Consider the following 16,093-nt stretch of genomic DNA (forward strand, 5'->3'; position numbering starts at 1 on the left):
GGCTGTGCCGGGTGGAGATTACAACAGAACATGGTCAAGATGTTCAAATGTTCATAAATGTCCAGCATGGTCAAGTAATAATAATGACAAATAGTTGTCGAGGCTGCAACAAGTCAGCACCTCAGGCGTAAATGTCAGTTCGCTTCTCATATCTCTACCGCTCCTGCTGTCTCTAGAGAGTTGAAAACAGCAGGCCTGGGAAAGATAGCATGTCCGGTGAACAGGTCAGGGTTCCATAACCGCAGGCAGAAAGGTTGAAACTGGAGCAGCAGCACGGCCAGGTGGACTGGAGACAGCAAGGAGTCATCATGCTAGGTAGTTCTGAGGCATGGTCCTAGGGCTCAGGTCCTCCGAGAGAGAGAAAAAAAAGAAAGAGAATTAGAGAGCATACTTAAATTCACACAGGACACCGGATAAGACAGGAGAAATACTCCAGATATAACAGACTGACCTTAGCCCCCAACACAAACTAATGCAGCATAAATACTGGAGGCTGAGACAGGAGGGGTCAGGAGACACTGTGGCCCCATCCGATGATACAGGGCCAAACAGGCAGGATATAACCCCACCCACTTTGCCAAAGCACAGCCCCCACACCACTAGAGGGATATCGTCAACCACCAACTTACTACCCTGAGACAAGGTCGAGTATAGCCTACAAAGATTTCCGCCACGGCACAACCCAAGGGGGGGCGCCAACCCCAGACAGGAAGACCACGTCAGCGTCTCAACCCACTCAAGTGACGCACCCCTCCTAGGGATGGCATGGAAAATTACCAGTAAGCCAGTGACTCAGCCCCTGTAATAGGGTTAGAGGCAGAGAATCCCAGTGGAGAGAGGGGAACGGCCAGGCAGAGACAGCAAGGGCGGTTCGTTGCTCCAGAGCCTTTCCGTTCACCTTCACACTCCTGGGCCAGACTACACTCAATCATATGACCTACTGAAGATATGAGTCTTCAATAAAGACTTAAAAAAGTTGACATGGGTAGGCAGACCGTTCCATAAAAAATGGAGCTCTATAGGAGAAAGCCCTGCCTCCAGCTGTTTGCTTTGAAATTCTAGGGACAATTAGGAGGCCTGCGTCTTGTGACCGTAGCGTACGTGTAGGTATGTACGGCAGGACCAAATCGGAAAGATAGGTAGGAGCAAGCCCATGAAATGCTTTGTTGGTTAGCAGTAAAACCTTGAAATTAGCCCTTGCCTTAACAGGAAGCCAGTGTAGGGAGGCTAGCACTGGAGTTATATGATACATTTCTTTGGTTCTAGTCAGGATTCTAGCAGCCGTATTTAGCACTAACTGAAGTTTATTTAGTGCTTTATCCGGGTAGCTGGGAAAGTAGAGCATTGCAGTAGTCTAACCTAGAAGGCCAGAACAAGAGCATGGATGAATTTTTCTGCATAATTTTTGGGCAGAAAGTTTGATTTTTGCAATGTTACGTAGATGGAAAAAAGCTGTCCTTGAAACAGTCTTAATATGTTTGTCAAAAGAGAGATCAGGGTCCAGAGTAACGCCGAGGTCCTTCACAGTTTTATTTGAGACGACTGTACAACCATCAAGATTAATTGTCAGATTCAACAGAAGATCTCTTTGTTTCTTGGGACCTAGAACAAGCATCTCTGTTTTGTCTAAAAGTTTAATAGAAGAAAGTTTGCACCCACTTCCACATCCACCTCCTTATGTTTGAAACACAGGCTTCTAGGGAGGGCAATTTTGGGGCTTCACCATGTTTCATTGAAATGTACAGCTGTGTGTCATTCGCATATCAGTGAAAGCTAACATTATGTTTTCGAATGACATCCCCAAGAGGTAAAATAGTGAAAACAATAGTGGTCCTAAAACGGAACCTTGAGGAACACCGAAATTTACAGTTGATTTGTCAGAGGACAAACCATTCACAGAGACAAATTTATATCTTTCCGACAGATAAGATCTAAACCAGGCCAGAACTTGTCCGTGTAGACCAATTTGGGTTTCCAATCTCTCCAAAAGAATGTGGTGAGCGATGGTATCAAAAGCAGCACTAAGGTCTAGGAGCACGAGGACAGATGCAGAGCCTCGGTCTGACACCATTAAAAGGTCATTTACCACCTTCACAAGTGCAGTCTCAATGCTAAGATGGGGCCTAAAACCAGACTGAAGCATTTTGTATACATTGTTTGTCTTCAGGAAGGCAGTGAGTTGCTGCGCAACAGATTTTTCAAAAGTTTTAGAGAGGAATGGAAGATTCGATATAGGCCAATATTTTTTTATATTTTCTGAGTCAAGGTTTGGCTTTTTCAAGAGAGGCTTTATTACTGCCACTTTTAGTGAGTTTGGTACACATCCGGTAGATAGAGAGCCATGTATTATGTTCAACATAGGAGGGCCAAGCACAGGAAGCAGCTCTTTCAGTAGTTTAGTTGGAATAGGGGCCAGTATGCAGCTTGAAGGTTTAGAGGCCATGACTATTTATCATCATTGTGTCAAGAGATATAGTACTAAAACACTTGAGTGTCTCCCTTGATCCTAGGTCCTGGCAGAGTTGTGCAGAGTCAACTGAGCTTTGAAGGAATACGCAGATTTAAAGAGGAGTCCGTAATTTGCTTTCCAACGATCATGATCTTTTCCTCAAAGAAGTTCATGAATTTATTACTGCTGAAGTGAAAGCCATCCTCTCTTGGGGAATGCTGCTTTTTCGTTAGCTTTGCGACAGTATGAAAAATACATTTCGGATTGTTCTTATTTTCCTCAATGAATTTGGAAAAATAGGATGATCGAGCAGCAGTGAGGGCTCTTCGATACTGCAGTTCCAAACATAGAGGTTTGGAACTGCTCCCTGCTCATCGCCTCTGTCACAGACGAAGGAACTTACACACATTACTACAAGACTTCCACCACTCAACTCATATACGCTAATGTTATTCTTACCATCGCTGGTGAGTGATGCCGGTGCCGTTCCCTTCTGTCTGAGTAGTTTTCAATTGCTTCTTTAATGTCATACATGAGAGATTTTGGCTGAATAATAATGAGTAATATCTCTAGTTAAAATGAGATTCTGCTTCGTTTCATTTGTCGTTGTTCATTTGAATGTTCAATCATTCCCTCATCTCATCACTGCATGAAAAGAGGGATCTACAGTATGATTATGAAATTTGAGGAAATGTACCATATTTGCAGAGATTTTACTTGTGTCCACCAATCTACAACTCAAAACACAAGTGGTAAATGACCTGGAAACATCCCCCCGCCCCCCCAGTGTCCACACCAGCAAACTACAGCACATCTACAGTGTCCCATCAGTGAAGGAAGCTCTGCTCATGGAACATACCACTGTGAGGCCAGGGAGGGGTATCCTGAAGGTACACCCGAGTCACCAGGACAACCAAAAGGGGTCTCTACCATCTGAGCAGCACTCGCACCGAGAGCACAGTGGTGAAGTGTGTGGTAGAGTACCCGCGACTGCTAAACATCTCTGTTACCTACCTGACAGGGAAGCCCAGTGTAAACATGACTGGTCACATTCCAGGTCGTCTTTATTGCAGCCGCACTGCACAGATTAGGGTGAGGTAAAGAACCCCTGCTTCTCAACATTACTGTTACTTGCCAGTGGAAGTAAGGCTGTGGACATGTTCCATGTTGTCTTTGTTACAGTCGGACTGCGTAGAATAAGTGATCTACAAATAACTACTCATTATGTGATTTAAGATGAGCAATTATACACCTTGCCTTGCTCAAATTGATCACCTCAAACACGTTGCATGACTGTGGTCACCTTCTAGGTTGTCTTTATTGCACTTGCGCTGCACAAATTGCTACATATGGAGCAGTGTTTAGCGTAAGGGGGAGAAGGGCCTTGGTCAGGGAGGTGACCAAGAACCCAATGGTCACTCTGAATGAGCTCCAGAGTTCCTCTGTGGAGAAGGGAGAACGTTCCAGAAGGACAACCATCTCTGCAGCACTCCACCAATCAGGCCTTTATTGTAGAGTGGCCAAACGGAAGCCACTCCTAGGTAAAAGGCACATGACAGCCCGCTTGGAGTTTGCCAAAAGGCACCTAAAGGACTCAGACCATGAGAAACAAGATTCTCTGGTCTGATGAAACCAAGATTGAATGCCAAGTGTCACGTCTGGGGGAAACCTTGCACCATCTCTACTTGAAGCATTGTGGTGGCAGCAGTTTGCTGTGGGGATGTTTTTCAGCGGCAGGGACTGGGAGACTCGCCAGGATCGAGGGAAAGATGAACATAGCAAAGTACAGAGAGCTTCTTGATGAAAACCTGCTCCAGAGCTCTCAGGACCTCAGACTGGGTCAAAGGTTCACCTTCCAACAGGACAAAGACCCTAAGCACACAGCCAAGACAGTGCAGGAGTGGCTTCGAGACAAGCCTCTGAATGTCCTTGAGTGGCCCATCCAGAACATCTAGAGAGGCCTGAAAATAGCTATGCAGTGACACTGCCCATCCAAGCTGGCAAAGCTTGAGAGGATCTGCAGAGAAGAATGGGAGAAACTCTTCAAATACAGGTGTGCCAAGCTTGTAGCGTCATACCCAAGAAGACTCAAGGCTGTTATCGCTGCCAAAGTACTGAGTAAAGGGTCTGAATACTTATGTAAATAAGGTATCTGTTTTGTTTTTTAAATAAATTAGCAAAACTTTTTTTTTAACTGTTTGCTTAGTCATTATGGGTGTATTGTGTGTAGATTGATGATAATCCATTTTAGAATAAGGCTGTAAGGAAAGAAATCAAGGAGTCTGAATACTTCCCAACTGCACTGTATATCCCTTCTGCTCAGAAGAGAAAATGCAGATTATCCATCCAGATGAGTGGCCACCATCTTCCCCGTTCTTGGCTGTGGTTGGAACAATGACGGTGTTAATAGGACTGACAACATTACTACTGATGGTCAAAAGTTGACAGCAATATCACAGCTCAAGTGTAAATGCAACAATTCTCCATTCTCTCCTACTAAAATGAAATGGTGCAGTTATTGTTGTTTTATTAATACGAAGACATGTTTTTTTTAAACTAACCACCTTAGAACCTCATTTGTCACATGATTCACCTACCAAAAGGTACATTTCAATAGGTGGTGCAGGTCTCCACATTACATTTTCAGAGATGCTCCTCTGTCCTGACCAACTGTGTTTTTCTTTGTTGTCTTTATGCAGGGACCGGCGGCTGCTGATCCACAGAGGAATACACAAGCCCCTCTAGGAACATGCTCGATTCACCTATCCTCTCCTTTCACCAGGATGCACGCACACAGACCCTTCTGTCCTCATCCATTTTGGATAGTGTGTCTGTGAGGTGCATAGGAGTGTCTGGGAGGTGCATAGGAGTGATGGCAACCTCATCTGACTACAGAAAATCACTCAAGCCTTGTCATTCAAGTTAAGTTTAGTGATAAAAATTACTTTTGTGGTACTACAGTATTTGGGTAAACTGTCATTAGTATGAAGTTACATTGTTTTGGCTGTGATTCAACTCGCTCAGTATTCAAAACAGGTACTATAGGTTGTGTTTGGGACGGCTCTCTATTTTTCTCTGTACCTATAGGGCAGGAAATGTCTACTTTGCGAGGATTTCAAAGTCCTACTTGAGTTGTTAGTTAGTGCGTGCGTATTGTATGCAAACCTTTGAAGTATGTGCATAAATCTTAATGTGTGGCCGATCTGATAAGACCGGGTATATGTAACTGAGATTAGGTCATATCATAAAAAGTGTGTTTTTGTCCAGCCAAATAAAAATATGAGAAACATTTGGATGATGCATCTAATTCCACATCTATCTCAGTAGTTGCATTGCATATTGTCCAGAACAGTCATGATTGTAAAGAAGATGAGACAATAAATGATGACGAGCCAGCTGGCTCTTGCCTCTTTGATCCTTATGCCACATGTAAGTAAAGTAAGCCTTGTCGGAGCCTGTTTCTATAGTGGGAGGCATCTTGGTCTACAAGTACATATACACCCTATGGACGCAGGTTGACATTTGTCATGAGTCTTGCCCTGGAGGCAGAACTTAGCGGTTTCTACTAGATGGGCCAGCTGCCAAGTAAAAATTGGCTACCTCATAAAAATCTATAAAAACAAAAATGGGCTTTTTTGATCTTAACTTAAGGTTAAGCATTAGGGTTAGCAGTGTGGGTGAGGTTGGGTTTAAAATCTGATTTTATGACTGTGGCTGTGCCAGCTAGTGACCAATATATGCCAACCTGCCCATGGACAGGACACAGTGCTGAGTGCCAAGCAGAGAGGCATTTCATAACTTGACTGGGGATCAAAACCCTAATCTTCCAATCTTAGGGCAGACACTAACCACAAGGCCACTGAATTGGTTGATGAGTTGGTTGGTATGCCAGATGTGCCAATCGTATTTTATGTACGAGTTCGATGATGGTTCTTGTTCCAACAAAAAGGTCCCACCCATCACAACTGATTGCTCAATAGTTCATAGCAATACTCTAATGCCTTACATAGTGATGATTGATGACTATTATTTGGGCAAAGCAACATACTTTTGTATATATAGTGTATGTGGATACCCCTTCAAATGAGTGGACTCGGCTATTTCGAGCATACAGCCATGCAATCTCCATAGACAAAAATTGGCAATAGAATGGCCTTACTGAAGATCTCAGTGACGTTCAAGATGCCACCTCTCCAACAAGTCAGTTTGTCACATTTCTGCCCTGCTAGACCTGCCCCGGGCAACTGTAAGTGCTGTTATTGTGAAGTGGAAACATCTAGGAGGAACAACGGCTCAGCCGTCAAGAGGTAGGCCACACAAGTTCACAGAACGGGACCGCCGAGTGCTGAAGCGCGTCGCGCGTAAAAATCGTCTGTCCTCAGGTTGCAACACGGCTGAGTTCCAAACTGCCTTTGGAAGCAATGTCAGCACAAGAACTGTTCATCAGGAGATTCATTAAATGGGTTTCCATGGCTGAGCAGCCGCACACAAGCCAAAGATTACTATGTGCAATGCCAAGCGTTGGCTGAAGTGGTGTAAAGCTCGCCACCATTGGACTCAAATGGAGTGACAAATCACACTTCACCATATGACAGTCCAACAGACGAATATGGGTTTGGCAGATGCCAGGATAACTACCTCCCCAAATGCATAGAGACAACTTTAAAGTTTGGTGGAGGAGGAACAATGGTCTGGGGCTGTTTTTCATGGTTCGGGCTAGGCCCCTTAGTTCCAGTGAAGGGAAACCTTAATGTTACAGCATACAATGACATACTAGACGATTCTGTGCTTCCAACTTTGTGGCAACAGTTTGGGGAAGGCCCTTTTCTGTTTCAGCATGACAATGCCCCCGTGCACAAAGTGCGGTCCATACAGAAATGGTTTGTCGAGATCAGTGTGGAAGAACTTGATTGGCCTGCACAGAGCCCTGACCTCAACCCCATCGAACACCTTTTGGATGACTTGGAACGTGAGTACGAGAGTACGAGTGCTGATCTCGGATACGTTTTTCCTTTTAAATCATAATGAATAAGAGGGAAGACCTGATCCGAGATCAGCGCTCCTACTCTATGAATATGTGCCCTGGACACCAGGAAACGTTTTGGATTTTGTCCCGTATTCATAGTGTCGGCGAGTGGGAGTGCTGATCTAGGGTCAGTTTTGCCTTAATCGTAATGAATAAGAGGGAAAACCTAATCCTAGATCAGCACTCCTACTCTGAGATGCTTTGTGCAATGGTATTTTTACATATCTGTCCATCTTCTACACAGGAATAGAGATTGTTGTTCTTTATGATAAATATCCCCCAACGCCTCTAGGTGTCAGTCTTGCTTCACACACTCTTACTGCACACTATGAGTATCATTAAGGTACCATCAATAGGCATCAATAGGCATACTACAGTAGCTGCATTGTTGATGTTGATGCTTAGTGGAATTGCCATAGAGTCTATGTTAACTCCTTTTCTATGTTCTGGTTTCCACAAATCCCTTTGATGCATGGGGAAGCTCTGTCATGAGCCATGCTTACCTAGATCATAGCGTCATAGAGAATGTATGTCCTCCTTGAGTGCCATGCCTGCTTTGTATGCAGTATCACCCTGTGTGTGCTGTGTCCTCATCACATTTATCTGGTTATATCCCTATCCTCTCTAAAGGGTATAAGGGGGTGTTTATCTGCCAGGGTCTATGGCTCGTGAGTTGAAACAGATTTAGATTTAAAGCCAAAGTCATGTGATGTTTTGCTGTCATTTCAATTATATACCCCATCATTTTGAAACATGTGACTCATGGATGGATTATACATTACATGGCCAAAAGTATGTAGACACACCTTCAAAATAGTGGATTCGGCTATTTCAGCCACACCCGTTGCTGATAGGTATATAAAATCGAGCGCACAGCAATGCAATCTCCATAGACAAACATTGGCAGTAGAATGGCCCGCACTGAAGAGCTCAGTGACTTTCAACGTGGCACTGTCATAGGATGCTACCTTTCCAACAAGTTTCTGCCCTGCGAGAGCTGCCCCGGGTCAACTGTAAGTGCTGTTATTGTGAAGTGGAAACGTCAAGGAGCAACAGCGGCTCAGCCGCAAAGTGGTAGGCCACGAAAGCTCACAAAAACGGGACCGGCGAATGCTGAAGCGTGTAGCTTCAGCACGGTTGCAACACTCACTACCGAGTTCCAAACTGCCCCTGGAAGCAACATCTGCACAAGAACTGTTCGTGGGGAGCTTCATGAAATGGGTTTCCATGGCCGAGCAGCCGCACACAAGCCTAAGATCACCATGTACAATGCCAACCATTGGCTGGAGTGGTGTAAAGCTCGACGCCGTTGGACTCTGGAGCAGTGGAAATGAGTTCTCTGGAGTGATGTCTCAGACTTCTGGCAATGTAGAAATGACATAAACATACTATGAAAGGTAGCGTCTTGCATTATTACTCAACTGACACCAAATAGAGAGAGAATGATAGTGGTTATGTCTTATATGGTTATTGTCATTGTGTTTTTTGACACTGACATATTTAAGATTAACTTTAACTAGTTGTCCCTAGTTTTCTGTCATACAACAATAATTTTATCTATTGACGGGTAGCATCTTGGGTTGTGACTGAACTGATATGACACCATAGGCATGTAATGACCATGGATATGTTTGTGTCATATGTGGTTATTGTCATTGTATTTTATTTTATGACACTGACGGATTTGAGTTGAAGGTTAACTAGTTGTCCCAAGCTTTCTATCAACTACAGTCGTTCAGCTATATGACATCTCTTCACCGCAGCCTTACTTTAGCTGCGGTGTCAAGATGGTGTAGACTAGACTACATGGCAATTCAAAACAATAACGTCAACCAGCGGAAATGACATGAGACGCCTTATAATTGTTTTGATTCCAGTCTAAGCCATGTCGTCAGTATCTAGCTGGGGCTCATTGTCTTATTTCACGGAGCCATTCGGGGACCAATTGTCATAGTTGGTAGAGTGGTGACAACATGGTGTGTTATCTAGCTTGTAATAAACTGTCTGTGTGTGTGTGTGTGTGTGTGTGTGTGTGTGTGTCTGTGTTTATGCTGCATTCAGTCTATATTCATTGCACAGCCAAATGGTAAAGTGAACTACCAACTGTGCTTTTTAAGGCCAAGCCATTTAACTTGTATGCAAAAGAGAATCTCCTGCTGAAAATAACACATTTCAATTCATTAGAAGACCTTGCCTCATCTGAAAAGGTAGCATAGTTCTACCATAAAAGGCCACATTATTCGTGTCTGTCTCCCTTGCTACACATGCTGCTAAAAAGGAATAAAAAAATAATAAAACAGAGAACCGTACAATCCTACAGCCCCTGTGGACATTATTTTTAATAATGGTGCGAAGGCGAGTCTATTTAAACACTATCTCTGTGACCTCTCTCTGTGCCTCGACTCTATGGGGACCCAACGGATTAACCACTTGCTTCTGAGGTAAGCTGACTCATAATAAATGTAGCTCACGCTTTCAAATGCCCATAATGTGGCATTAGTATTGAAATGAGCTACACCTTTGTGTGCGAGGGTGGTTCCAGGTCTAGGTAGACACACATGGAATCGTGCCTGAGGGAGGTGGAACGCACAGAGGCTCCAATAGCTTGTCTACTGTATCTACAAAGTCAATATGGTTAACATCACTTACATGTAGAGAGAGAGGAGTGAGACGAGGAGGCAATTGGTTGAATGCTCATGTCTCCGCTTGCCACACACTAGTCACATACTTGCTAAAAACATACAAATGTGCATGATTATGTTCCAGATCAACGAGAAAAGCGGTAGGCATGTAATTTAGAAGGATGGACTGAACTAATGGTTTAGGCTAGCATGTATTCTGTTCAAATGTCTATCAACCCTAAAGCATATGCATGGCTCTTTCAAATGTCGTTGCCTTATTCTCACATCCATTCACATTTCTGAAGAGAGCAATTTATTTATTCATTATATTCAACCTTTATTTATCCAGATTAGTCATCAAGTAAGTAGCGCATGGGAAGCTAAATACCAAAGCAAGGTGATGCTATGATATCTAAGGAAACAGTCACAGAAAGCAACCATCTTTGACTCAATACCTGAACATTCTGTACTGTGCCTGGTTGTCAACATATATTTGATTACATGTAGACTCACAGTGAATGGGATCATCTATGGTTGTTGTGTCATAAGGATTTAGAAAAAAAGGTCCCTTACCTCTTAGTTTTGACCAGGAGACCTTGTCTGGTTCCCAGCTGGCGATATAGGTTCGGGTCCTGCTTTAGCGATCCTGGTCACGGCACCAAGAAATGTTGTGGAAAAAACACTCAGAAGGCAGTCCAATCTCAATATACAAAAGCTTCATTACGAGCATGCATTCAAGAGAAAACCAATTTGTCTCGCTCTTTGTTATTGTTATACAGACCGGGAATGGGTGAGGTGTTTCACATGCCCTTCGAATGAGTCCGGTATTTATGCCCATCACCACAGATAGTAGGCCTAGAGAAAGACTAATCATACCAAGGACATGTCCACTCCCCCACACATCCTGGGATAAGAGGGACAATGAAAGATTGCCACACAGAAAGCCAGAACAGGTCAGCTCAGAAGCAGCTACAAAACAAACTGGTCACACCACACATCAAGGAAAAGAGCAACCCCACAGACAAGACGAGACGAGGAACGGGATGACCCCCGCACCCCCCCAGTTCATACAAGACAAAAAAAAATCATATTTCCTCCTCCATACACTCTCTCTCTGATGCCTGTAGCATAATCTGCCCAGCGACCTCTCCTCTCAGATAGAAAAACATACCAATCACAGGTGGCGCACATCATTTTAAAAGGACCTTATGACAGTAATGGGGTAGCAAATGCAATTCTGCATAACCACAGCTCCTCTTGAAAACAAGACAAACACACTGTGATTCAGTTTACCTTACTAGTCCATGTTTGGAGAGTATCTTCACCATAGAGATGACATTTTTATGAATTACAGGATCTCTGTGATCGTCACCCTCTGCAATTCATTAACTATCATTTCACTGGTGGGTACTCGTCTCGTGTAGCACACACCTAGACTCACAAAGTTAGATGTCTTTGAGATTCTGACATGCTACTGGTCAAAGCCATGGCTAAATCATGCAATGGCTCATTTAAAAAAATCAGCATTTGCATAAAAAAAAAAAAAGGTCAATCTTCAAGTGATTCACTTCCATAGAGATGGAAGAGAGAGAGAGAGTGCCTCCTAAGTGTGCCGCTATCCATCTCTATGTTCACTTCACACGTTCAAACCCTATATCCACCCCTTATAATGAGTCTGTAATATCAGACAGTTTTATTAGCTCAAACACATTTAATCTGATGCCTTTTTATGTTTCAGATAAATACCCAAAGTTTACAGGATCATGAAGTGCTCGAAGTCTGTTGTTAAGTTCCTATACAACCATTGCAGAGATTTCAGGTGAGTTTACAGCATCGTGAATACCACAAGTGTGCCCTCAAGTTCTTAGGACCTTGAAGCACATACAGTGCCTTGCGAAAGTATTCGGCCCCCTTGAACTTTGCGACCTTTTGCCACATTTCAGGCTTCAAACATAAAGATATAAAACTGTATTTTTTTGTGAAGAATCAACAACAAGTGGGACACAATCATGAAGTGGAACGACATTTATTGGATATTTCAAACTTTAACAAATCAAAAACTGAAAAATTGGGCGTGCAAAATTATTCAGCCCCCTTAAGTTAATACTTTGTAGCGCCACCTTTTGCTGCGATTACAGCTGTAAGTCGCTTGGGGTATGTCTCTATCAGTTTTGCACATCGAGAGACTGAAATTTTTTCCCATTCCTCCTTGCAAAACAGCTCGAGCTCAGTGAGGTTGGATGGAGAGCATTTGTGAACAGCAGTTTTCAGTTCTTTCCACAGATTCTCGATTGGATTCAGGTCTGGACTTTGACTTGGCCATTCTAACACCTGGATATGTTTATTTTTGAACCATTCCATTGTAGATTTTGCTTTATGTTTTGGATCATTGTCTTGTTGGAAGACAAATCTCCATCCTAGTCTCAGGTCTTTTGCAGACTCCATCAGGTTTTCTTCCAGAATGGTCCTGTATTTGGCTCCATCAATCTTCCCATCAATTTTAACCATCTTCCCTGTCCCTGCTGAAGAAAAGCAGGCCCAAACCATGATGCTGCCACCACCATGTTTGACAGTGGGGATGGGTTCAGGGTGATGAGCTGTGTTGCTTTTACGCCAAACATAACGTTTTGCATTGTTGCCAAAAAGTTCAATTTTGGTTTCATCTGACCAGAGCACCTTCTCCACATGTTTGGTGTGTCTCCCAGGTGGCTTGTGGCAAACTTTAAACGACACTTTTTATGGATATCTTTAAGAAATGGCTTTCTTCTTGCCACTCTTCCATAAAGGCCAGATTTGTGCAATATACGACTGCTTGTTGTCCTCTGGACAGAGTCTCCCACCTCAGCTGTAGATCTCTGCAGTTCATCCAGAGTGATCATGGGCCTCTTGGCTGCATCTCTGATCAGTCTTCTCCTTGTATGAGCTGAAAGTTTAGAGGGACGGCCAGGTCTTGGTAGATTTGCAGTAGTCTGATACTCCTTCCATTTCAATAGTATCGCTTGCCCAGTGCTCCTTGGGATGTTTAAAGCTTGGGAAATCTTTTTGTATCCAAATCCGGCTTTAAACTTCTTCACAACAGTATCTCGGACCTGCCTGGTGTGTTCCTTGTTCTTCATGATGCTCTCTGCGCTTTTAACGGACCTCTGAGACTATCACAGTGCAGATGCATTTATACGGAGACTTGATTACACACAGGTGGATTGTATTTATCATCATTAGTAATTTAGGTCAACATTGGATCATTCAGAGATCCTCACTGAACTTCTGGAGAGAGTTTGCTGCACTGAAAGTAAAGGGGCTGAATAATTTTGCACGCCCAATTTTTCAGTTTTTGATTTGTTAAAAAAGTTGGAAATATCGAATAAATGTCGTTCCACTTCATGATTGTGTCCCACTTGTTGATTCTTCACAAAAAAATACAGTTTAATATCTTTATGTTTGAAGCCTGAAATGTGGCAAAAGGTCGCAAAGTTCAAGGGGGCCAAATACTTTCGCAAGGCACTGTATTTGATGGTGTGAAATAGGATAAGAAGAATGAGGAATAGCATAGGTGGATTTGCTTTCTTCCTAGTTGTTACAGTATATGTATGTAAGCATACGCTTTACAGTTGGGATTATAGGGCCTACTTTCAGATCAAGTCGATATTGAAAGTATTTACAAACAAAGACCGCGATTGATGACGCAGGGATGAGAGGGAAGAGATGAAATCAACTATGAAACAGTACAATTAGTCAACCCCCCTCCCCCCACACACAGTAATACATCACCATGGTAATATGAAAATACTACTATTATTCTGACATTTCACATTCTTAAAATAAAGTGGTGACACTAACCAACCTAAGACAGATAGTTTTTACTAGGATTAACTGTCAGGAATTGTGAAAAACTGAGTTTAAATGTATTTGGCTAAGGTGTATGTAAACGTCCGACATCAACTGTTTAAGTAGATGAAATGTGCATGAACAGCACTCATGTGACAAGCCGATCAAGGCCTATCACAGCCCTAAAGTTCCTGTTTAGTCATTATTGCACTTAGGGCTGGATTCAATCGGTAGCACCAAAGATCAGCGTTGAAATTTAAAAGTATTTTCCGATTGAGCCGACATATGCAGCATCTACTGCGAATGCAGTCTCCGCTAACGTGGAAACATTGTCTTTAAATTTAAATCTGGCTATAACGCTGATCTATGGCACCTCGAATTGAATCCAGCCCTGGGTAGTTCTGCAACCCATTCAAACCTGAATAGATAAGTGAAATAGATAGAGAAAGTTCTATAGAATTGACTTGTTTGCTCCACCAGGCATTGAATGGATTCAATTTGGGAAGAGAAGCAAATTACACAACAGCATGTATCTTAGTGGCACAAATGCTAATTCAGTTTATCGCTGGTGTAACAAAAGATGTTGGCTGCTTTGCATCTTTAAAATGTCTGTTGCGTTCCCATTCCCCTCCTGTGTACGGGAAAGAGCAGTAGGACACTGATTAGAAGAAATCTTTTTGGTAAAGCTACAGAATAACCATTGAGGTCAGTGGTGCGTCCCAAATGACACCCTATTCCATATTTAGTGCACTACTTTTGACCAGGGCCCATAAGGAGTAGAGTGCAATTTGGGATGCATTCCAGGTCAAAGATCAAGTAGAGAAATTCAGTAGATCATTATAATCTATATGAGATTAACAAGAAGGGCACCAAAGGGTAAATCCCCCACTAAAATAACAATTAAAATGTCTATTGAATGAATTCCAATGAGGTTATGATAACCTCAAAGAGGTGATATGGTTTTACTGTTGCATATATTTTTTTCTGAGCAGACCTGGGCTTCAACTACTTCAAAGATCGATTGCCTGTTTGAGTTTGCATGGTTAAATCCAAAAATAGAAAAGTCCCACAATTGCAAACCAGCCCAACTGGCCCTCCAGGCTAACTCAAGCAAACGCTGAAAGTATTTGAAAATGTTTGTAATATTTGTAAGTATTCAAACCCAGGTCTGTTTCTGATTCATTTACTCCATCCAATGTTTAACAAATACGTTCTTCGTAAAGTTAGTCATAAATCCCAGTGCTCAAGTTGAGGTTAAACACTCCAAAATGTTTAAAAAGTTATCTTCACCGTGCTAACGTTTCTTTCTAGGTACTGTTTGTGTGTAGCACCTCACTTTATTAAATCCCACCTGACAATACATTAGTCTCCGGCTCAAACGTGAGCTAAGTAGGTCCTCCGCCGCTGTGGGTAAGTGGTGCACTGTGGATATTGGGTTAGACAGCGTCCGTCTCCAACACCTGCATCAGACAGGCGGGCATTAGCTCACAATGCCCGCTGCGCTGCCTGTCCGCACAGATGAGTACCTCGTGGTTCCGACACCAAATGCCATTTTCTTCGCTACATTTCCAGAGCCCCTGCCGTTCCTGCATGCCGGCGTGCCAATTAAGTCGTCAACCTGTGACATTTAGAAGATTTTCCAGCAACCTGGCTTGCCCTCCCACCTTTAACCACACGAGCGAAAGGGACGGGAGGGAGGCGGGGATCGATCCTGGTCTTATAAAAAAAAAATGTACTCCCTGGAAGTGAATAGTGACACAGAAGAGGCTCCTATTGGTTCCTAATGGCCGCTGTGGATTGTTAGTGTGAGCCAGGCCGCTAGGGAGAAGATTAGGGCATCCCGGAGACCGGGATGGGGAAAGGTTGGGTCATGGCCCCAATGAGCAGCGTGTTTGATTGCTGTTATACCCCTGAAAGGGGGTATATGAGAAATGATTCACACTGACACGTAGCATCAGTGACTCTTCAGTCAGTTGTCATTAAGAATTGCATAAAAGCCTCATTCACATGTGTATTCCTACTTACTAATCAAGCTCTGTACAAACATCAATGTAGCACACAGATGATCATATTATCACATTCACATGAAGTATTAGAAATATTATTTACGATTCTGTATTAATATCAGTGATGTAGTGGTAAAAAAAATGTGGGTAATGGGTCAACCTCAAA

The 16,093-nt window shown here is 43.0% G+C and overlaps 1 protein-coding gene across 2 annotated transcripts in view; it reads right to left on the minus strand.

The window, feature by feature from the left end:
* The window catches only part of LOC112254022, a 29,220-nt gene extending 13,639 nt beyond the window's left edge, over positions 1-15,581 (minus strand). The window contains exons 1-2 of one of the 2 annotated variants that reach the window (XM_024426229.2): positions 15,273-15,580; positions 10,670-10,742 (exon numbers count right to left, since the gene is read on the minus strand). Coding sequence is in view for 1 of the 2 variants with exons in the window: in XM_024426226.2 (XP_024281994.1) it covers positions 15,273-15,284 (12 nt within the window). In the remaining variant the exon portion in view is untranslated. Of the gene's footprint in view, positions 1-10,669; positions 10,743-15,272 lie in introns of both variants that reach the window. The other variant, XM_024426226.2, reaches the window with a different exon arrangement.
* Between the last annotated feature and the right edge of the window lie 512 nt (positions 15,582-16,093).

Source organism: Oncorhynchus tshawytscha, linkage group LG07 (assembly GCF_018296145.1).
Source record: "Oncorhynchus tshawytscha isolate Ot180627B linkage group LG07, Otsh_v2.0, whole genome shotgun sequence".
In the NCBI taxonomy this organism is placed as follows: Eukaryota; Metazoa; Chordata; class Actinopteri; order Salmoniformes; family Salmonidae; genus Oncorhynchus; species Oncorhynchus tshawytscha.